This window comes from Cibotium barometz, chromosome 12 (assembly GCF_041138505.1).
Source record: "Cibotium barometz isolate CiBa-2024 chromosome 12, ASM4113850v1, whole genome shotgun sequence".
NCBI lineage: Eukaryota > Viridiplantae > Streptophyta > Polypodiopsida > Cyatheales > Cibotiaceae > Cibotium > Cibotium barometz.
Genome location: NC_141057.1, coordinates 23,704,991 through 23,728,091, shown reverse-complemented (window position 1 = coordinate 23,728,091; position 23,101 = coordinate 23,704,991). Strand labels below are relative to the sequence as shown.

Genomic DNA, 23,101 nt, shown 5'->3' with positions numbered 1-23,101 from the left:
AGAACTCTTGGAGTTACAAGAGGTTGAAGCCAACTCTTGGAGTTCTAGTGGTTGAAGCCACCCCCCAATTCTCTCTCTCTCTCTCTCTCTCTCTCTCTCTCTCTCTCTCTCTAGGTTGGCAATTGTCCTCCTCTTGCTTTGCATTCATGTGACTGCATTTAGGAGGATGGATTATATGTAACCAAATAAGAGGAACAACAAAGATACGAAATCTTGAGAATCATCTTTTGTATCAAAAAAGGAGAAGTAACAAAGCAGTTCATATTGGAGATAGAATCTACAACATTAGATGGAGCGATATCACCAAGATAAGTGAAGAACTGCCCTACAAGTGCATCAAAGTTCTCGCCCCCGAAGTATGACAGTTTGGAACACGCCGCACGACCCTCCTCTTACTTTTTTAGGAATTCATCACAATGTTGGTAGAGGAGATATGATTTTAAAGCCAAAGATGGCAGCGACACTATATTTCTTACAAATGCAAAGAAAGGCAAGGGAAGGACTGTGTTACCCCAAAGCTTATGAAAAGAAGAAGAAATCAAAGGCAAAGTATCTCTACTCCAGCAAGCTTGGTCATATGATCAACTCATGTAGATTGAAGGAAGGAGATGAGAATAATGACACTTTGAAACCTTTGAAGGAGAGTTCTGTGAATAGTGCTTGAAGAGGAATTGCAGTTGTTTGTAGAAATCAAAGAAATACATGCAAGGTAGAATGTTCCTCAGCACCGATGGTTCATGGATCATCGATAGTGGAGCATCACGACATGTGACCAATCAAAAGAGCTTCAAGCTTGTGGGGCAGTCATCTTGGTAGCGGTTGGAAATGATGCCAAATGGCCAGCCATGGGAACATGTACCATTTCCTTTGTTTCTAGCAAAGATATACTAAGAAATTGTCCGATGTCCTTTATGTGCCAGACATCAAGAGGAATCTTCTATCAATTATAGCTGATAGTTGATCATGACTCAAACGTTCTCTTTAACAAGGCTGATGTAGTCTCATCACACTCATAGCTTATCGAGACTTGAAGGTTCTCTTCGATAAGGCTAGTGCATTCATCAAAATGCTAGTAGCAATGTTGTAGGGAGAGGAATCCGGTGCAACAACTTGTATGAGCCGTCTACTTTTACATCACAAGCTGATGTCCCCGATGTTGAGACAAGTTACGGCATGAAAGACTTGGGCATCTGAGTTTTATACCCCTCAATTGTAGGACCCTTGCATCTCACCATTTATAACATTACAGCACAGAAAAACCCCTGTTCACAAATACTATCACCCACTCATCTTAGTGCATCGAAATTAGGCACAACTTATAGGGATGAACTGTCATTTATTATTTAATAATTAGTCAAAGCCCCACTCGCATCAGATAATCCATGAAATATTGAACCTTAATGAAAGGAGAATACTTTACACTAAATCATACACCTCGACTGAGAATGCTTGATCATCCAGATAAGTGTCCTGGAAGTAAGCTTGGTATCGAACAGAGATGAGCTGCTCCTACAAGATTTAGTTGCCACAGCTTGGGTTAGCAATCATACAGTATAGGGCTCAGGTTTAAAGACCAAAGCAAAATGCATAAAATCTCATGTAGCTATGACAAACCTCTTCCTCTTCAATCAAAGGCCACGGGTGTCAAAAAGCTCTTTGAACTTCCTGCCCCGGACGAGCACCAGCAGCATCCACTCCAGCACCCAACCTGTTTCCAGGTCTTGAGACTACCACCGTATCATCTTCAGGGAAAAGAGCTTTGATGAATCCAGGGGTCTTCAAAAAACGGCGCCCAGTCATGAAAGGATAAACATCCTCTAGAAAGTAATAAGCATGACCTGCACACATACCCTGCAAATACCCATTGCATGAATTTAAACTTTTTTTGTAAGAAAAATGTGTTTATTAATGACAAGAGATAATTCCCTCTGGACTTGAGTTACGCAAGCATACCAGAAGATCCACCCATGGACTGCTCCCAACAATGATGGAAAAACCTAGAAGCACCTGAAATTTCAAGAAAGCAGTAAAGTGCAAAGCAATGCAACTCAAATTTGTCTGAACATCACAAAGACATTTGAGATGTTAAAATCAAAGAGCTTGAATTGTCAATAGCAACTCTGGCATATGAATCTACACAGTCAATTCTTCAACAACGGTTCCCAGGAGTAGAGGTGGCATCTTTGAATGCGTATCTCTGAAGGCATGCAGAATTTGAAGCAAAGTTCCATACTGTGCAAAGTCTGGAACTTTCCCTGCCCAGCACCACACTGCATCTGAAGTAGGGAATCCCAACACTAGCCCACATTGTAATATCATGCCAAAAACTCCATACCTAACTTAATTCAAAGTTGATCTTAGGCTTGGTGGAAAGACCTACAGAGGCCAATCTTGAATAGGCACACGAGAACATGAACCTTCAAAAAGGAGCCTCCCAATGATGACCCTTAGGAGAAGGCCTCTTCTACCAAACCACCCCAATCTTGTGCAAACCACTACGCATAATTTCTGCTAGAATGCAGATGTAAGTATGTTTCCTTAGTATGGTGTACAGGATAGTATCAAAAGAATGACCCATTCTGGCCCTTGAAGATGAAGAGTCAAACAAAAATCAAATTTGGACACGCAGGTCAAGTCCTCTTAAAAAGACTTTGCCCACATTCCAGCTTGGGACAGGCAGCTGGAACAGCTGTAATTGTAATGCAGTACACCCAGAGTAATCCAGATGTCATGCATACCCTAACCAAGTTGCTGCACATGGACATTATGTTCAGTAGTGAGTCGACTAAAAGGCAAGATCCCAGGGCGACTATGACTGATTGGGCAGTGTTTTGGGCAACTAGACAAAGGATACCATGCGCCCATGATTGGGACCTGAAGTCATGGATCAGATCTACTGGCCTGTCACCAACCCTACAGGCAAGCCAACATCCAAATGCCTATGTAAGGGAAGGGTTACATCATTCATACTCACCTTGAGAGCAGAGTTTGCAGTGCCAGTTCCCCAGGCAGCAGACATGGCTTTTTGGATTACACGTGTCCAGCTCCCCACAGTGTTTTCCCAATCGCTTTACTGTAGCACAACCAGTGACCTTTTGGTCATCACTTAGTTTACAGGGAACGCCCTTCCTCCACCTAAAAAATGGCGAAATGGCATTCCCCAGCCTTATTGTTCCCATTTCTTTGTTCCCCCGGTTCCAAATATGCCATTTTGAGCAGCACATTTCAATGCATGCCATATATAAGGCCTTTATCTATTACATAAACTCCCTTGGCAACTATGATCAAAATACAATTGCACAGCATATAGTTACAGATCTGAGTTAGATCCGTGTTTTCCATTGCATATACTCATTCATAACAAATATACACTAGGAGAAGGCAAGGAAGAGTCTCTCTTGGCCTTCAATCTACTTCCCTGTGTTATGATTATGCAAGTAAATTAGCATCTTATCAGCATTGATTAGCACTAATCATACTTTGCTCACACAAACATGTAATGTTGGTATCAACACATCAGGCCACCTTCAGCTAGTTCCTTGTTTTAGGTGATCTTGAGGTCTTTTGCATCTACAATCTGTGCATTAGTGTTATGTACCTGGACACGAATCTATGGATTAGGGACTAATCCAGTGAGGTTAGGGGGCCCCAAGATGAGGGATCAACAGGCTGAAACGGGTTCCTAGATTGATAAAACAAGCTTAGTGACCTTCTTTTAGTGAGTTAGCTATTTATGGCATAGCTATCACTATAGAAGTGAGAGCTTGGGTTATTATGAGACAAAGTTGTGCAGATGCACCACTAATGACGACCAGCTCCGGAGGTCAATCTTGTGGTCCTCCGGTCTGGACGAGGGAAGCTGGGAAGGGAGAATGTCCCCAAGAAAAATCTTCTGGAACTTTTCATGGAGAGCCGAGTACTTCTCGGAAGCATTGGCCACCGTCTGGGCTGTCTGGATGCCTAACTGCTCGCTTAGCCTGCAAGTGGCTTATGAGCGGAAAGTTCGGAATTCCTGGCTCACACTTAATGGTCTCTGGGACGTTTGACACATTCCGATTGATCTAGAACGTGTGCTTGTCCCACTTGACATCTAGAAGAAACTTGCGAAACCACTGAATACCCAAAATTATGTCTGCTCCTACAAGAGGGGCAACCATAAAATCACGCACAAATTCTATGCCTTGAATAACTAACTTAGCACCTAGAGCTTCATACTTGACGCTCGTTGTCATGCCTGTGCTAAAACCCTCAACCTGTTTATCCACCGAAGTCAGGTCGAAACGGGCACGCCTAGCGGCCTATTCCGTGGCCACATCCTCCGTGCTACCGCTATCAAACAAGACAACGACTCTCTGGCCACCTATGTAGCCAAAGGACTTGAGCAATTCGTTGTGCTCATACTCTTGGTCATGGGCGCCCTTCTGCTTATCTTCGAGCTCCCGGCTAATAATTGCTCCAACTGAAGCCCAATTGGCCGACCATTTGATCCATCTCCAGATTGTGTCTCGTTCACTTGAGGCCAGGCCAGTGTCTCATGTGAAGAGGCCATTATGTTTTTTGCTTAACATGGACGGGAGCCAGACTGGTGCCACCCGTGTTAGCAGGATGGTGTCGTATGGACAGGAGCCAGACTGGTGCCACCCGTGTATGACCTGGACTGTATTCTATCCATGGGATTATCACGCCATGGAAGAGCCAATATTTGTGCCGTGTCTTGCCTATGGGACTGTCACTCCATAGGGAGGCTCGTGCCTGGATCTGTGTCTTACCTATGGGACTGTCACTCCATAGGAAGACCAGGATTTATGTTTTCGATCGTGCCATTTTTTGTGCCCAACAGATGTTTTGTACTTGTTCCATGAACAGGAGATATGTCCATGATACTATTTGCACATGCATTCATGTTTTGCATGTTTGGAACTGTTTTCGCATGACTTGTATTCTTGTGTTTGCCTGTTTGACATGCCACTTACTGAGCGGGGACGCCTACCAGTGAGTCATGAAGTTTGCCCTGTCTTCTGACGAGTTTTGTTGCGTGTGAACAGGTGGTAAGTGTATTGCACTTGTTTGTTTAACAGCTTTCTTCTAACCTTTATTTTTATAAGATTGTAAGTTCACATTCATTTAAAAGTGGGCACCCATTATGGGCATCCACATATGGGCCAAGGTGGGGAGGGAAACCCCACTCTTAACCCTTTATGTGTGGGGGTGGGAGAATGGCCACCTACCCACAGGGCCACACCCCACCTTGAAGCTGGCCGCTCCCATGCAAGCGTGGGGAGCCGGCCAGCTGTGGTCGTGTGCTTCCTCTCCAACACCTACAAAGAGGTGACCATCCTATCATCCAAGAGGAGACTTTTGCAGGCGACCATCCTCCCCTCCATAGGCGGCTACACTTGCTCTCTCTCTCCAGCAGGCTGCGCTTCCTCTCCAGCAGGCGGTTGTGCCTTCTGCAGGCGGCTGCGCTTGCTCTCCAGCAGGTTGCGCACTTTCCACAGCACGGTGCACTCCTCTCCATAGGCGGCTGCTCCCTCTGGTCTGCAGGCGGCTGCAACCAGGGTTTCTGCACTCCTCGGGCGGCTGCAGCCAGACGGCTTCCATCTTCTTTAGCTGGCCGCTGCACCTTCTCCTCTCCAAAGGCGGCTGTGCCTCCTCCTCCCTTGCAGGCGGCTGCAACTCTTCCACAACAGGCGGCTGCGCCCTCCTCTATAGGCGGCTGTGTGGGGCTGCGTGGGGTTGCGCCTCCCTTCCATAGGCGGCTATAGGCGGCTCTGCGCTCCCCACTTCAGGTGGCTACACCTTCTACACAGGCAGCTGCTCCTCCTCCTCGACCGGCTGTTGCGCCCTGGTGTCCATCTCTAGTAGCTACACACAGACGCATCGGGTATTTGTCTTCCATTAGCGAGCTACAAGTAAGTGGATTCGGATTTAAGTAAAGGATTTTGTTGTAAATCTGATAAAGGATTCTCTCTACCGCTAACACCCGTTTGGTGTTGGGTAGTCTAAGCTTTTAGAGAACCACGGTCCATGGGTGCCGAGATCGGGAGAGCCAGGCGTTAGTACGGGAGCGCCTGTTTGTGCGTGGTCTTGGAACACCAGTGGGGCGCTCTCCGCGGATTCCAGTGAAGGCACAGGATCGTAGAGACTTGACCACTCAAGTGGTCGCACTCCTTCGAACGTCTACTTCGAGTCTCTTGTTTGGTACTGTATTCATCTCAGTTGTACATGGACATCATCTGGTTCATTGAACCCATGGAGCATTGTATTTGTTAAATGCTCCCAATAATATATCATATATTGAGGGGGGGGTCAGCCCGTTCCGGCCCCAGTGCTGGTGTCAATTGATCAACATTTCATTTCATCTTAATTTTCAGTTGTTGTTATTAAGTTGTCTATTCAAATTGTGATATTTAAGTTGTGCTATTACGCGTGTGGGTGTCCAACGGAGTCTATTCCCAATTGACGGGATCAGTTTCATTGGTATCAGAGCACGGTTATTTCCTTCACCCTGTGTATTGGACACCCCGCTTCTAGCACACTTAACACAATGGATAGCCAAGGCAACCCTTTGGAAGTGCCTAATTCGAGGAGCCCATCAAGTGCCTCGCGTGGATCTCATGCTTTACAAGGAAGGCACAAGCCCCTTGAGAGGGTAAATGATAGTGGTTCAAGGGGACAACTATCTCGAGGAAAGACAGTCATGCAAGAAGAAGAGCCTGATGCAATGAGGGCTGAATTGGAGCATATGAGAAAGCTTTTGCAGGCACAAGAGTAAGAGCTGAAATTTTTGCATGAAGATCCCCATGTGCAAAGTGCCATTGAAGCAAGGAAAGCAGATGCAATGGTAGATGTGACTTTTGAGTCCATGGCACGGGAAGTGGGCAAGAAGCCAAGGGAGTTGGCACTTTCCTACCTCCTCCGCAAAGGTGACATCGAAGAGGGGGAAGATGGAGAGCTAAAATTCAAAAATCCACCTCGTTTGAAGCATGGAGATCCCACATCTCAAAGGTTGAGGTCATTTATGCAAAGGGAAGAGGTGACAGTCACCTCTCGTCATGCATCTTCTCCACAAGTCACAAAGCCTGACAGGTATATGTATGCTAGTGCTCATGGAGGGCATGATGGTCACATGCATTCAAGACATGTATCCCATGGAAGGGGATGACACGCCTGCCACTAGAAGAGCTTTGCCTACTGAGTTGTCTCATGGAGAGACATTGCCTTATGCAAAAAGGTCACATGCATCTGATTCTCAAGTTCGTGGAGCACATGCCACCGTGCTACATGAAACTTCCATGATGGCCCATGGAGCCCATGCAGATAGGGCTGCCCCGTTGGATAAAGGGAAAAGAAAAAGAGAGGACCACGAGCCTCATGCCAGAAAGCTCAAGGAATTTAAAGCTGGTGACAAGTTCGTTAAGTTTGATGTTTTTCATGGAGAGCATGATGCTTCCAAAGTGTTAGCATTTGTGGCACAGTTTGACATTGCTTTTAGCGATGAGGACTTCACTAAGAAGTCTAAAGTACGCCATGCTAGCATGTTCTTGAAGGGGACCGCTGCTCATTGGTGGATCACTAAAAAGATCACCAAAGACCCCATTTGCACCTGGAAAGAGTTTAAGGACAGATTTTATGCTCAATTCTTGCCACCAAATGCGGAGCAAACTCTCACCCAAAAGTGGGATGGACTTGAGCAAAGAGATAATGAAAGTGTGCAACAGTATGTCAACAAGTTTTGGAAAGTGTTGCTTGAGGTAACTCCTTTTATGCAAATCACTGAGGATGAAAGAAAGAGGAAGTTTCGCTCCGGATTGCAACCAGCTTATCGTTCGGGCATTGAATTGCACTCGAAACATACTTTGCAACAGCTTATAGCCTCTGCTCTTGCTACGGAGCAATTGGTGCTCAAAATTAAGCAAGATCAAGGCGGTTCAAAGGGCAAAGACAAGGTTGTCCCAAATCTGCAAAAAAGTGGACAGCCACCTAAAAAGAACTTCCGAGAGACCCACAAGGCAGGTAAAGCTGAAAATACCTCATCTAAAGATCAGGGCAAAAAGAAGAACAAATTTGGCTTGACCCCCGAGCAAAGAGAGCAATATGCCAAGGAGGAAAAATGTTTTTCTTGCGGCAGCAAAGAGCACATGTTTCGACAATGCCCTGACCGCAAACCAAAGCACGAGGACAAGCAGACCAAGGCTAATGTGCATGCAGTTCCCGATGTGCAGGGAAACACAAAACATGATGCAAAATAGAGGATGGTATGCAAAGCATGGGGTCAAATCAAGGATCAGCCCGCCTTATTCATGTTTGATGACTGTGCAACCGATAACTTCATCTCTATACAAACGGCAGCTGTCTTGGGTATTGAGGTTGAGAACATGGGACCTCAGATTGAAGCAGAAGCTGCCTTTGTTGGTAAAGAGGTGCAGGTTATCCCACTGATAGGAAAGTTGTGCATACATATCCAGGACTACCTTGATAATGAGCATTTCTTAGTTGCACCACTAAATGGATGTGATGTATTGCTGGGCAAGCCATGGCATCATCAGCTTGAGCCCCGCAAAGAGTACAAGACCAACACGATTTCTTTTATGCATAGAGGCCGCATGCATTTCATTGATGCTGGCAAAGAAGGGGATTCCATCCCACTTGTATCTCACATCCAGATTAATAAAGCAATTAAAAAAGAGTCTTTCTGCGGTACTTGGTTTTTGTTCGTGATAGCATTATACCAAGTCATCAAAATGTGGATGCTATGACTTACGATAGGCTGAATTTTCTTCATGCATTCAACGATTGTTTTGCTTATGCATTGCCAAGTGAATTACCTCCCCAAAGGCCCGAGGATCATCGCATAGATCTTGTGCCAGGTAGTTCTCCACCTAACAAACCCGCATATCGTGTGAGTGCCGCTCAACAAGAAGAGATCATGAGGCAAGTAAATGAGCTTTTAGAGAAAGGTTTGGTTCAGCCTAGTTCCTCACCTTATTGCTCTCCTGTGCTCCTTGTTCAAAAGAAAGACGGGTCATTCCGCATGTGTATGGACTATAAAGATTTAAACAAGCTTACCATCAAGAATAGATTCCCAATTCCGCGTATTGATGACATTTTGGATAAGCTTAATGGTTCAGCTTGTTTCAACCGTCTTGATTTGAAGAGTGGTTATCACCAAATACAAGTGGTGCCACAAGATGTCCATAAAACTGCATTCAGGACAACTTTTGGATTATATGAATTTTTGGTGATGTCCTTCGGTCTCACCAATGCTCTTGCCACGTTTAATCGTATGATGGATAGGATATTCCGACCCCATCGCAAATTCACATGTGTATTCTTTGATGACATCTTGGTTTTCTCCAAGAATGAGCAGGAACACAGAACTCATTTGGTCACTTCGAAGAGTTGCGGAAGCATAAACTTTTCATTAATGCCAAGAAAAGTGAGTTCTTCCTTTCAGAGATACATTATTTGGGTCACATTGTATCCAAGGATGGAGTAACAATGGATCCTGCAAAGATAGAAACCATTCGGAATTGGGCAGAATTGCAAAACGTACATCAAGTACGCAGTTTTCTGGGATTATGTTCATATTATAGGCATTTCATAAGGCATTTTGCTATGATAGCCACCCCTCTACATGATCTCACAAAGAAGAAAACCACTTTCAAATGGACTTCAAAAGAACAGGATGCTTTCTTGCAACTCAAGCATGCTATCATATGTGGACCCGTATTAATTGTTCCTGACTTGCAAAGATCATTCGTAGTAGAATGTGATGCTTGTGGCTATTGTATAGGGACTGTCCTAAATCAAGAAGGGCATGCAATTGCATACAAGAGCCGTCGTTTGCATGATGTTGAGCTTCATATGGATATCTATGAGAAAGAGCTCTTGGCTGTAATTCATGCCTTAAAGATATGGAAACATTATCTTCTTGGGGCTAAATTTGTAGTCAAGACAGATCATGAAAGCTTGAGATACTTTCTATCTCAAACAAAACTTTCGGAGAAGCAAATGAGAATGGCAAACTTTCTTTCCATGTTTCATTTTCAGATTGTGCATACTCCGGGAAAGAAAAATGTGGTGGCCGATGCATTATCCAGGAGGCCTTATGTGGCTGCAGTCTCAGTGGCCTCTCATGGAGACTTATCTGCTATGCGTGATTTGTACCATTTGGATGCTGATTTTTGCCATATATGGACTGATTTGATGGCTGGTCACTAGCTTTCCAGTTGAGGACAACTCTTTAGAAGCCTGGGGGGATGTCACCAATTGGCCGACCATTTGGTCCATCTCCAGATTGTCTCTCGTTCACTTGAGGCCAGGCCGGTGTCTCATGTGAAGGGGCCAGTATTTTCTTTTGCTTAACATGGACGGGAGCCAGACTGGTGCCACCCGTGTGTTAGCAGGATGGTGTCGTATGGACGGGAGCCAGACTGGTGCCCGTGTATGACCTGGACTGTATTCTATCCATGGGATTGTCATGCCATGGAAGAGCCAGTATTTGTGCCATGTCTTGCCTATGGGACTATCACTCCATAGGGAGGCTCATGCCTGGATCTGTGTCTTACCTATGGGACTGTCACTCCATATAGGAAGACCAGGATTTATGTTTTCTGTCGTGCCATTTTTGTGCCCTACAGATGTTTTGTACTTGTTCCATGAACGGGAGATATGTCCATGATACTATTTGCACATGCATTCATGTTTTGCATGTTTGGAACTGTTTTCGCATGACTTGTATTCTTGTGTTTGCCTGTTTGACTTGCCACTTACTGAGCGGGGACGCCAGTCATGAAGTTTGCCCTGTCTTCTAACGAGTTTTGTTGCGTGTGTACAGGTGGTAAGTGTATTGCACTTGTTTGTCTAATAGCTTTCTTCTAACCTTTATTTTTATAAGATTGTAAGTTCACATTCATTTATAAGTGGGCACCCACGTATGGGCCAAGGTGGGGAGGGAAACCCTACTCTTAACCCTTTATGTGTGGAGGTGGGTGCATGGCCACCTACCCACACCCCACCTTGAAGCCGGCCGCCCCCATGCAAGTGTGGGGAGCCGGCCAGCTGTGGTCGTGTGCTTCCTCTCCAACACCTACAAAGAGGCGACCATCATCCAGGAGGAGACTTTTGCAAGCGACCATCCTCCCCTCCATAGGCGGCTACGCTTGCTCTCTCTCTCCAGCAAGCTGCACTTGCTCTCCAGCAGGCTGCGCTTCCTCTCCAGCAGGCGACTGTGCCTTCTGTAGGCGGCTGTGCTTGCTCTCCAGCAGGTTGCGCACTTTCCACAGCAAGCTGCACTCCTCTCCATAGGCGGCTGCTCCCTCTGGTCTGCAGGCGGCTGCAGCCAGGCGGTTTCTACACCCCACAGGCGGCTGCGCCACCCCACACGCGGCTACAGCCAGACGGCTTCCGTGTTCTTCAGCTGGCGGCTGCACCTTCTCCTCTACAAAGGCGGCTGCGCCTCCTCCTCCTCCCTTGCAGGCGGCTGCAACTCTTCCACAACAAGCGGCTGCGCCCTCCTCTATAGGCGGCTGCGTGGGGCTACGCTCCCCTCTACTACAGGCGGCTGCGTGGGGTTGCGCCTCCCTTCCATAGGCGGCTACAGGCGGCTCTGCGCTCCCCTCTTCAGGTGACTACACCTTCTACACAGGCAGCTCTGCTGCTGCTCCTCCTCGACCGGCTGCTGCGCCTTGGTGTCCATCTCTAGTAGCTGCACATAGACGCCTCGGGTATTTGTCTTCCATTAGCGAGCTACAAGTATGTGGATTTAGATTTAAGTAAAAGATTTGGTTGTAAATCTGATAAAAGATTCTCTCTACCGCTAACATCCGTTCAGTGCCGGGTAGTCCAAGCTTTTGGAGAACCACTGTCCATGGGTGCCGAGATCGGGAGAGCCAGGCGTTAGTACGAGAGCACCTGTTTGTGCGTGGTCCTGGAACACCAGTGGGGCGCTCTCCGCGGATTCCAGTGAAGGCACAGGATCGTAGAGACTTGACCACTCAAGTGGTCGCACTCCTTCGAACGTCTACTTCAAGTCTCTTGTTTGGTACTGTATTCATCTCAATTGTACATGGACATCATCTGGTTCGTTGAACCCATGGAGCATTGTATTTGTTAAATGCTCCCAATAATATATCATATATTGAGGGGGGGGTCGGCCCGTTCCGGCCCCAGTGCTGGTGTCAATTGATCAACATTTCATTTCATCTTAATTTTCAGTTGTTGTTATTAAGTTGTCTATTCAAATTGTGATATTTAAGTTGTGCTATTACGCGTGTGGGTGTCCAACGGAATCTATTCCCAATTGACGGGATCGGTTTCAACCGGAATTTGAAGAACTAGGGACAGCCACTAGGGTCTGTGTGGGAGTTGAGCTCACCACGGAAGCTGTGGAGGCAGCGGCAGCGAGCTTTGGAGGCTGCTTAGGATACTCCCGAGAAGTATGTCCTTTTGTATGACAAGAAACATCTACCCTCCTTCTTGTACTCAGAAAGCTCCTCAGCACTCAGCTTGCCACCTGTCTTGCTTGCCTCCGCTTTCTAGTCTAGAGTAAGCTTAGACGCATTGTTCAATTTCTTGGAGCCAGAGGCTCTCGGGCTCTGTCCTGGGGAAGACCCCGTCTGGTTGTGGCCTTTGCCCCCCGAGGCGATAGCCTTGGGAGAAGCCGGCTGAGAAGTCTTGGACTTGCTACCATTATGCTTCATTTCTCCACTCTGCGCAAGCGAGAGTGCGTCTTCGAAGGTGGCTGGCCTAAACATACGCACCTCCCACTGGATTTGCGTGTCAAGGCCATACAAAAACTGCCCTTTCTTGTCCGAATCAGATAAGCCTAATTGCAAACATACAGTCGAAATTCTATTGGCAAACTGAAGAACTGGTTGCGCGTTCTGACGCGCTCCCCTAAACTCGTCTTCGAGACTCAAGGTAATGCGGCGGTCAAAATTGCTGCTTAAGGTCGCGGACAAACTCGTCCCACACATAAGCTGCCATACCTAATCTGGTGTGGGCATGAGCCCACTGAGTCCACCAAGGAATGGCCTCACCTTCCAAGTACCAACTGGCTAAGATCACTCTGTCAGTATCTGTCTTTCTAACTGCGGCAAAGTAAGCTTCAAGCTGATGCAACCATGAATAGAGCGTTGTGGGATCAGTCAGCCGCTGAAGCCTTCGCCCCCCCCCCCCCCCCCCCCCCCCTCTGCTCGAGCTGCCTTCGCCCTTCCCCGCCTGCTCGCACCTCTAGGATAGGATCATTGGTGGGCTCGGTCATAGTTGTCACGGTACGAAAATACGATACCGTACGGTACGATACCGTACGGTACGATACCGTACGGGAATATTCGGTACGATATGAAATTTTGGGATACGGTACGATAAAATACGGTTTTTTAAATTAAAGAACACCTACAAACATAGACATTTTCAATTTGGAAGGGTAGAGTCTAGAGAAGTTGTTTCAAACCAAAATATCATTAAAAACAACTAAACAAGTTTGAAGTGACAAACAAAAGTACATAAGTATAGAGGTGCGATGCGATCATGCGCGCTAGGCGCGAGTACAAAAAGAGAGGCTAGGGCCAAGGCCCAAGGAGAGACTAGACAAAGGCATCACTATCAGAGCTCTCGCTGAAATCATCCTCATGAGAAGAGGACACATCAGTGGCCTCGCCGAAGTCGCCATCGCTAAGAAGGTTGCCCTCATCATCGAACTCGGGCTCTCTAAGCTCATGTGAGAAGCCAAAGGGAGCATCCTCATCTGCAAGAGCGAGTGTGGAGCTACCCGATCCACGCCGCACATAGGTATGCACTATGTCCCTGGGAGCACCACGAACCGTGCATCCACGGCTTCCTACTTGCACTCCTCTGCCACTACCTCCACGCCCACGACGAGTGCGAGTAGGTCGTCGATCAAATGACTCGAGCTCTCGATAGATCTCTGCATAGATCCTCTCCTCCTCCATATAATCATATGATTCATATCACATATACCAAAGCCTAAACTTTAAAGACTTTAGTGCAATTTGAAAGTTGAAACTTACCTCCATGATGGCTTGCTTGATATGGCGATATATGAATGCACCCGATGTTTTCCTCCCCGCCTTTCCGGAATCCACGCCCCGCACAAAGTATGTGCCAAGAGGGCAAGAGACAAGTATATTGATGATGCCTCTCTTCTTCCGGTCACTCCATCCGTCGGAGAGGATGCTACACCCATACTTGGACCATGTCGCCCGCACCGGATTGAGAGATCTATCGATTCTTTCCCTCTCGTCCACAAGCCTCTATCTTGAGAGAGAGAGAGCCTAAAGGCTTGAGAGAGAGAGAGAGGCTTGAGAGAGGGCCTATGGGGGAGGGAGTGGCTTGAAAGTTGAGAGTTGAGAGAGAGAGAGAGAGAGGGGGGGGGCTTGATGGTCACTTGAGCAAGACTCAAGAGAGGGGGGGGCTTGATGGCTTGAGTAATGAGCATTGAGAGGCTAGAGCTTTGAGAGAGGCTCAGGGGGTGGGCATTTTATAAGGCCATGTAGCATGGGCCATGGCCAATGGGCACATGGGCCACAAAGCATGCCCAAAACGGCCAGCAAACGGCTACAAAACGGCCACGAAAATGCGCAGTCGGCGGCGGCGCAACGGACAGAAACGGCCACGAAAATGCGCAGTCGGCGGCGGCGCAACGGCTAAAATCGGGCAAAACTGGCATATCGTACCGTACGGTATCGTACGGTATCGTACCGTACGAATCGTACGTACGAATTGATTCGTACGCGTACGAGAAACAACCCTGGGCTCGGTGCTTGAGACTGGCCCCACAGCAGCTTCAGTGGTGGCTAGAGCAGCTGGCCTTCCTTCGGTCAGAGTTTTGGCTCCTGACATCTCCTCCCTTCCGAAGGTCATTCAGTTACCTAGGATAGGGGGGGATGGATCGATCAGAGAGTGGAGTTTTCGGGGCTCCCGAACCAGTGTTTTATATGCAGGCAGGTCGGCCACCTGGCCAAGGCCTGCCCTCGCAGGAGACCCCGACCTTCACCGCAGCAAAGCAGACCTCCGATGGCCCGCCCACAGATGCGTCTCGGCAGGCAACCTCCGGTACGCCTGCTCAGCCCACAGAGACCTCTGATTGGTAGCCTTGGCAGGGGCGCCATAGAGGGAGACAGCCACAGCAGCATGCCCAGAGACCGTCGACGCAGCAACAGACACAGCCTCAGCATCATTGGGTTCCAGTGAGGAACAGCTTTGCTCCCCTCCAGGAGAAGACCCCAACGCAGACTGAGGATCAGGAGATGCCAGCACCCCCCCCTTCACCTCCACCCCCCCCTCCCCCGTCCCCCCCTCCCGCCTCGCTTCCACCCTCGCCTCCTCTCGTTCCCGCTCCCGCACTTTCAGCGTCTCCTTCCCCACCCCCTTCTCCCCCCCTTCCTCCCCCTCCGCTCGCCTCAGCTCCCCGGGAGACACTGGCAGTACCCTGGCGCTCACCTGCAGTCCAGCGGGCACTGAGCACCGACCTTGCTCGTGCACCGCAGAGGAGACCTACCATGCCGATTCGTGCTTCACGGATATCCTCTATCCGCAGTCGGCTGAGTAGTCTTGACACTAGACACCGCTCGGAGGCCTTCGACTACTCCTTTACACGCCTTTTTGGAGCAGAGGGCCCCCATGAGCCAGCACCCATCAGAGTTCATGTGGTGATACCTCCGGGCCGAGGGGAGGAGGCACTTGATTCATCGGTGGCCTTCTCCTTCCCTCTTTGCGGCACTAGCGACCGGGAGTGGACTCTGGATCTCGCTCTTAGTATTTTGCAGACACAGGCAATTGAGTTCTCTCACCATGTGAGCGATTTGGAGATGACAGACGTGATAGGCCGACTCTGTGAGTTCGCACATTTCTTTGATACCGGGAGTGCGGATGCCTCCGGGATTCGACATTTGGTGGTTCGCATAGTGGCAGACCTAGCGCGAGACCCTGGCTATGTATGCATACATGAGGTTTCTCTCTCCGAGCGGGAGGCAGTTGCTATGGGACACAGCCACTGGCGCCTGGTCCGAGACTCTTGCAGCACACCGGGTGGGCAGATTCGTAGCCGCTCAGATGGGGATTACTCTCCATCCAAGCCGCTTGCAAAGGCCCGCCGTATGGCTAAGACAGCCTCCACCTCAACAGGTTATCCATGAGGATCATCTCATTGAATGTACAGGGCCTTGGCGGCGCACACTATGTACGTTATTGTGGTTGCTTGAGGCAGAAGCTTCAGAGATGCCTGGTTGGGGGGCAGTATTGATATTCTGATGATGCACGAGCACCATTTGAGTGAGAGTAGGATTCAGAGATATGGTTCGGTGATGCCTGGTAGATGGGACACCTTGGGTAGGCAGGGAGGAGTATGTATGGTCATTGCAGATGTATGGCGGCAGGCCATTGTGGATCGCGGGGTCATTGTGCCTGGTAGAGTGCAGTATGTTATTCTGAGGATGCACAATGAGCACTTGGGTGTGCTCAATATCTATGCGCCCAATCATGCTAGTGCTAGAGCAGCGTTCTGGACCCTTGTTACAGATGCATTGCCCGAGGCCGCACATTGGTGTGTCGGGGGAGACTTCAACATGCTTGAGGACCCGGCCGATAGGGTGGGAGGCAGTCATGTTACAGTGCATGGCACGGAGCTTGCAGCTTGGGAGCGATTTTGTACGACTCTGCGGATAACTGATGCATGGCAGCATGAGACTTTCTCCCGTTCTCAGGACAGTCTTAGTTTCTCTCGGTCGGATCGCCGGCAGGGAGGGACTAATCTATCACGGATTGATCGCTTCTATGTGAGCGACAGGTTCGGGGAGCGTGGTGGCTCCGTTGGCATTCTTGCTGGCACCTCTTTTTCAGACCATGCGCCAGTATTTTGACACTTGAGGAGAGGAACACACGGGAGACCAGCTTGCAGTTGAGGATCCCAGAGAGGATACTTACAGACCCCAGTCTTTTTGAGGACATTGAGAGGATATGGCATGATAGCCAGAGCTCTGACCTGGATGCAACAGGCCAGTGTGCCCAGGGACTCATCGAGCTCAGCTCTTTTTTGCACGCTACAGCCTTGACACGGCTGGGAGAGACACGAGAGCGGGAGCGTCACTTGAGACGTAGCCTTGCTTCGCTCCAGCGTCTTCAGGAGCAGCTGCTTACATGTGAGTGGGTGGCGTCCCATCTGAGCCAGGCACGCCAGGAGGTTAGAGAGGCAGAGGAGCAGAGACACGAGTTCTACTATCATCGCCACGCCTCTCAGTGAACACAGTTTGGTGATAGAGTGACTGGGGAGTTTTTTGAGATCACCGGACCCCGCCATGCTTGAGCAAGAGTACGTCAGCTCAGGAGGCAAGACGGATCGTTAGCCACTGAGCCCAGGGAGATTAGAGCTATTGCCACTGAGTTCTATAGAGACCTGCTTTCAGCGGAGCCAGCCACGGAGGCATGTGATGCTTGCAGACAGACTGTGTGGGCCCATGTGCAAAGGAGGGTCACTATCGTATGCGCACAGTTTTGGGTGAGCCCCTTTCAGAGGATGAGCTTGTTGAGGCTTTGAGGGTCCTTCCGCGTCATAGTTGCCCTGGGGAGGACGGATTGACGCCTGCCTTTTTTATGTGCTATTGGGACCTTTTGGGGCCAGGCCTTTGCAGGGGTTTTCAGCATGTTTTGGACACTGGGGTGATGCCACAGAGTTTTTCAGAGGGCTTGATCTTTCTTATCCCCAAGGGGGAGGGAGTGTCAGATGATATTCGGCATTGGAGGCCTATTACGATCCTCAATACTGTCTACAAGGTCCTAGCAAAGGCCTTGAGTTTGAGGATCCAGCCCTTCCTTGGGGATTTTATTCATGCTACCATGACAGGATGGTTTTAGATGGATTCCTCCTGGCACAGCAGTGCGGTATCTGGGATGCCAGATTGGACTTGATTTGTCACCTAAGCAGCAGATCGCCCCGCTTCTTATCCGTTGACACAGAAATCACAGGTATATGATGCATTTTTGGCCTTTGTAGCACTTGCTGAAACAGAGTCAGGATGCAAGGTTAAGACTCTCCGTTCTAACCGAGGGGGGGAATATATGTCACACATGTTGAATTCCTTTCTTGAGAGTAGAGGTATCAAACATCAGTATACTACTCCTTATACTCCACAGCAGAATGGGGTTGCAGAAAGGAAGAATCGGTCACTCATGGAGATGGCCAGATGTATGTTAAAGGCAAAGAAGCTACCACATATCTTTTGGGTGGAAGCTGTCATGTGTGCTTGTCATATTTTGAATCGATGTCCCACAAAGGCATTGGTTTCCATTACTCCTTTTGAGGCTTGGCATGGCCACAAGCCTTCGGTATCACCTTTTCGTACTTTTGGGTGTCTTGCATATGCACACATACCCAAAGAGTTGAGGAGGAAGTTGGATGATAAAGCCACAAAATGCATTTTTTGTTGGGTATAGCCGTGAGAGCAAGGGCTACCGGTTATATGATCCACTATCCAGGAAGATATTCACTAGTCGGGATGTGATTTTTGATGAAAAATCAGAAATATCCATGGCTGGTTATGATGCAAATCAGGCTGAAAATGATGAGTTTGAAGGTCTACTACCTATGGAGTTTCATTCCACAGTTGGTGATCCAACTCATGAGGGTACAGGACAGCCAGCCAATTATGAAGGTGCCAGAAGTTGAGCCAAATATGGGGCAGCAGGCACCACAGGTCAGACACATACCTAGATGGTATTTGAGGACATTACAGGACAGCCATCTAGAGGGTCCTCTTGCTGGTCGTACTCGTAGGGAGACAAGGACCAATGAGCATGCACACATCATGGATTTGAATATGGTTATGGCAGCCAGTTTACAGGATGATGATGAGCCTGATTCATTTGTGGATGCACGAGACAATGTGCATTGGAATAAAGCCATGCAAGATGAGCTTGATTCTATTAAAAGGAATCAAACATGGGATTTGGTTGATCTGCCCAAAGGCAAGAAAGCAATTGGTACTAAGTGGGTCTATAAGTTGAAAAGACATGCAGATGGATCCATTGACAGGTACAAAGCCCGTCTAGTTGCAAAGGGCTATGCACAGAAGAAGGGCATTGATTATGAGGAGACATTTGCTCCTACATCCCGTATGTCGACACTTAGGTGTGTCATTGCATTGGCTGCACATCGTGGTTGGGTTGTTCACCAGTTCGACATCAAGACTGCTTTCCTACATGGGGACCTCGAGGAGGAAGTTTATGTACATCAGCCCATAGGTTTTGCAGAACATGGTCATGAAGGGAAAGTATGCAGGCTGAAAAAGGCCTTGTATGGTTTGAAACAAGCTCCACGAGCTTGGTATGCAAAGATAGATGCTTTCCTACTCACTCAAGGATTTGTGAACAGTCCATCAGAAGCCACTTTGTATGTACAGAAAGATGAGAAAGATCTGCTGGTCATCAGTCTTTATGTAGATGATCTTTTGCTCATGGGATCAAATGATGACAAAATTGCAGCTTTTCAAGAGATACTGCAACAGACATTTGACATGTCTGATTTGGGGCTCGTACACTACTATTTGGGTATACAGTTTGTGCAGGATAACAGAGGCATTGGGTTGTTGCAATCTCAATATGTTGCTAAACTTCTGGAGAAGTTTAAATTTCAGGATTGCAAGCCTATTAGCACTCCTATGGAGCCTGGGATGAAACTGTCACTACAAGATGATAGTATTTCTTTTGATGCCACTACATATGCTCAGGCTGTTGGGTGCCTTATTTACTTGTATACTACACGGCCAGATATTCAGTATGCCGTATCTCAGTTGAGCAGATTCATGCACAGCCCTCGATTGTCACATTGGCAAGCTGTGAAGCGTGTATTCCGGTATTTGCAGGGTACCTTGTCTCTTGGATTGCTTTATCCTGAGGGGGGTTGACATGCAGTTATATGCTTACAGTGATTCAGATTGGGCTGGTGATTTTGATACCAAGGGCATTGCCAAGAAGTTTCGTATTCCAATAGACTCTAACAACTGGTCTATGTCGATAGTAGCCAATGAGATCTGAGTGTTCCAGATGTTCAAATGAGTGTTGCAAAGAGAAAGATATTGGCAAAGTTTCCATTCAAGGTGGATTATTGTTTAGAACTGACAAGGTATGTGTGTCCAATGATATGGACATCCAAGCACAGATATTATACAAGTGCCATAACACACCTCATGCGGGGCATCCCAAAATACAGAGAACCTTGGCCTTGGTTGGCTGGCATTTTTATTGGCCACATATGTCACCAATTGGCTGACCATTTGGTCCATCTCCAGTTTTTGTGTCTCGTTCACTTGAGGCCAGGCCGATGTCTCATGTGAAGAGGCCAGTTTTCTTGCTTGACATGGACGGGAGCCACACTGGTGCCACCTGTGTGTTAGCAGGATGGTGTCGTATGGACGGGAGCCAGACTGGTGCCACCCGTGTATGACATGGACTGTGTTCAACCCATGGGATTGTCACGCCATGGAAGAGCCAGTATTTGTGCCGTGTCTTACCTATGGGACTGTCACTCCATAGGGAGGTTCGTGCCTGGAACTGTCTTACCTATGGGACTGTCACTCCATAGGAAGACCAAGTTTTTATGTTTTACGTCGTGCCATTTTTGTGCCGACAGATATTTTGTACTTGTTCCATGAACGGGAGATATGTCCGTGATACTATTTGCACATGCACACATATTTTGCATGTTTGAAACTGTTTTCGCATGACTTGTACTTTTGTGTTTGCCTGCCTGACGTGTCACTTACTGAGCGGGGACGCCTGCCAGTGAGTCGTGAAGTCTGCTCTGTCTTCTGACGAGTTTTGGTGCATGTGAACAGGTGGTAAGTATATTGCACATGTTAGTTTAATACTTTAATCTCTAACCTTTTGATTTATAAGGTTGTATGTTCACATACACTTAAAAGTGGGCACCCACTTAGGGGCCAAGGTGGAATTTTTATTAAAAGGAGCCATCACCCTTCATGGAGAACAACAACCGGCGACCATCTCCTACGTTTCTGCTCCCAGGCGGCTGAACTGGTTGTGCATCCTTTTCCAAGAGGTGTGCACTCCACTTGCAACAAAACTGCTGCGCAGGCTGCGCATGTACACGAGCAAACTGCTTCTGCACTTCTGTACGTGGCTGCTGACAGGCTGCACTTCTATACTCTCCCAGGCGGCTGCACCTGTTTCCCAACAGGCTACGTGACCCTCTGCAGGCGGCCAAAACAGGCTACAGCCAGGCGTCTTATCCCCTTTGCAAGCGGGTGCTTCTCTCTACCCTCAGGCGACTGTACTCCATCTTTCTACGCAGCCTACCAAAGCAGCCGGCTGTGTGTCCAACACCAGCAGGCTGCGTGTACATCCCCAACAAGTGGTGCTTTGCATCCAGATCGTTGTCCACCACCGGCAGGCTGTGCTCCAGCAGGCGGCTGTCCACAGTGTACTTTTCCTTCTCTGCAGGTGACGGCTGTACCGTGTATACAAGCAGCCCCTACTTCTTCTCCCTCAGGCGACTGTACCCGTTCACTTGAGGCCAGGCCGGTGTCTCGTGTGAAGAGGCCAGTATTTTGCTGACATGGACAGGAGCCAGACTGGTGCCACCCGTGTGTTAGCAGGATGGTGTCGTATGGACGGGAGCCAGACCAGTGCCACCCGTGTATGACCTGGACTGTGTTTAACCCATGGGATTGTCACGCCATGGAAGAGCCAGTATTCGTGCCGTGTTTTGCCTATGGGACTGTCACACCATAGGGAGACTCATGCCTGGAACTGTGTCTTACCTATGGGACTGTCACTCCATAGGAAGACCAGGTTTTTATGTTTTTATGTCGTGCCAGTTTTGTGCCGACAGATATTTTGTACTTGTTCCATGAACGGGAGATATGTCCATGTTACTATTTGCACATGCACACATATTTTGCATGTTTGAAACTGTTTTCGCATGACATGTATTTGTGTGTTTGCCTGCTTGACGTGTTACTTACTGAGCGGGGACGCCTGCCAGTGAGTCGTGAAGTCTGCTCTATATTCTGACGAGTTTTGGTGCATGTGAACAGGTGGTAAGTATGTCGCACATGTTGTTTTTAATATTTTATTCTAACCCCTTTGTTTTATAAGGTTAAGTATTCACATTCATTTAAATGTGGGCACCACTTTGGGCACCCACTTAGGGGCCAAGGTGGGGAGCCCCACTTAAGTGAGTGTGGGGGTGGGCATGGTCACCTACCCAAACTCACCACCCACATGCAAACGTGGGAATCACCAAAGTAAACTTCACTTTAATTTTATTAAAAAGACTCCCTCCTTCAAGCGTGGACACCCATCGCTTCTATCTGGCGTTTTGTTCATCACCCGGCGATCACCTTCGCTGGCTGTTCTTTCATTTACATCACCAGGCGACTGTTTTCCATACACAACAGGCTGCGCTTGTTCTCTCCCAGGCGGCTGGCTGCAACTGCTTCCAGGCGGCTGCTGAATTTCTATGTGCCTCTGCTCCTACAGCAACCAGGCTGCTGACTGCGTTTCTGAATAACCAGGCGGATGTGATCCTCTACAAGCGGCCAGAACTGGTTGCAACCAGGTGTGCTCCTCTCTGTAGGCGACTGGCTGCTACTCCTTGCAGGCTGCGCTGCTTTCTCTTGCAGGCAGCTGCGGGTGTTCTCTCCTTTCATCTCCCTTCCTACAGGCGGCTACTCCCCCTGGCGACAATACCTGCAGGCTTCCCATCCTCTACCGGCTGCACCTCTCCAAGCTACGCATACCCCTACAGACGGCTGTGGCTATGCGCTTGTGTTCCGGGCAGTAGAACACTACCCTCAGGCAACTCTGTTTGGGCTCCTCCACACTGCGGCCAAGCATCTCCTCCCTTGCAAGTGGATGCTTCTTCTCTCACAGCAAGCGGCTGTACCCTTTGTGGTGGTGCTTGTCTTGATGGTTCTACACGAGGCAACTGTTTCTTCAACAAGGGAGGCTTCATATTCTACACAAACACCACAAGTATTGGTTTTCTATCAACCATCTACAAGTAAGTGAATTTCAGATTTCAGTAAAGTATTTTATGTTTAAATCTGATAAGGGATTC

At 48.3% G+C, this 23,101-nt stretch overlaps 1 protein-coding gene across 2 annotated transcripts in view; it reads right to left on the bottom strand.

The window, feature by feature from the left end:
• Nucleotides 1-471: 471 nt before the first annotated feature.
• The window catches only part of LOC147633196 (derlin-2-like), a 42,898-nt gene continuing 20,268 nt past the window's right edge, over nucleotides 472-23,101 (bottom strand). Inside the window, exons 6-8 of one of the 2 annotated variants that reach the window (XM_086806231.1) lie at nucleotides 1,954-2,007; nucleotides 1,615-1,851; nucleotides 472-1,509 (exon numbers count right to left, since the gene is read on the bottom strand). In XM_086806231.1, the coding sequence (XP_086662357.1) occupies nucleotides 1,645-1,851; nucleotides 1,954-2,007 (261 nt within the window). In that variant the 3' untranslated portion in view covers nucleotides 472-1,509; nucleotides 1,615-1,644. The remainder of the gene's footprint in view (nucleotides 1,510-1,614; nucleotides 1,852-1,953; nucleotides 2,008-23,101) is intronic. The other variant, XM_086806230.1, reaches the window with a different exon arrangement.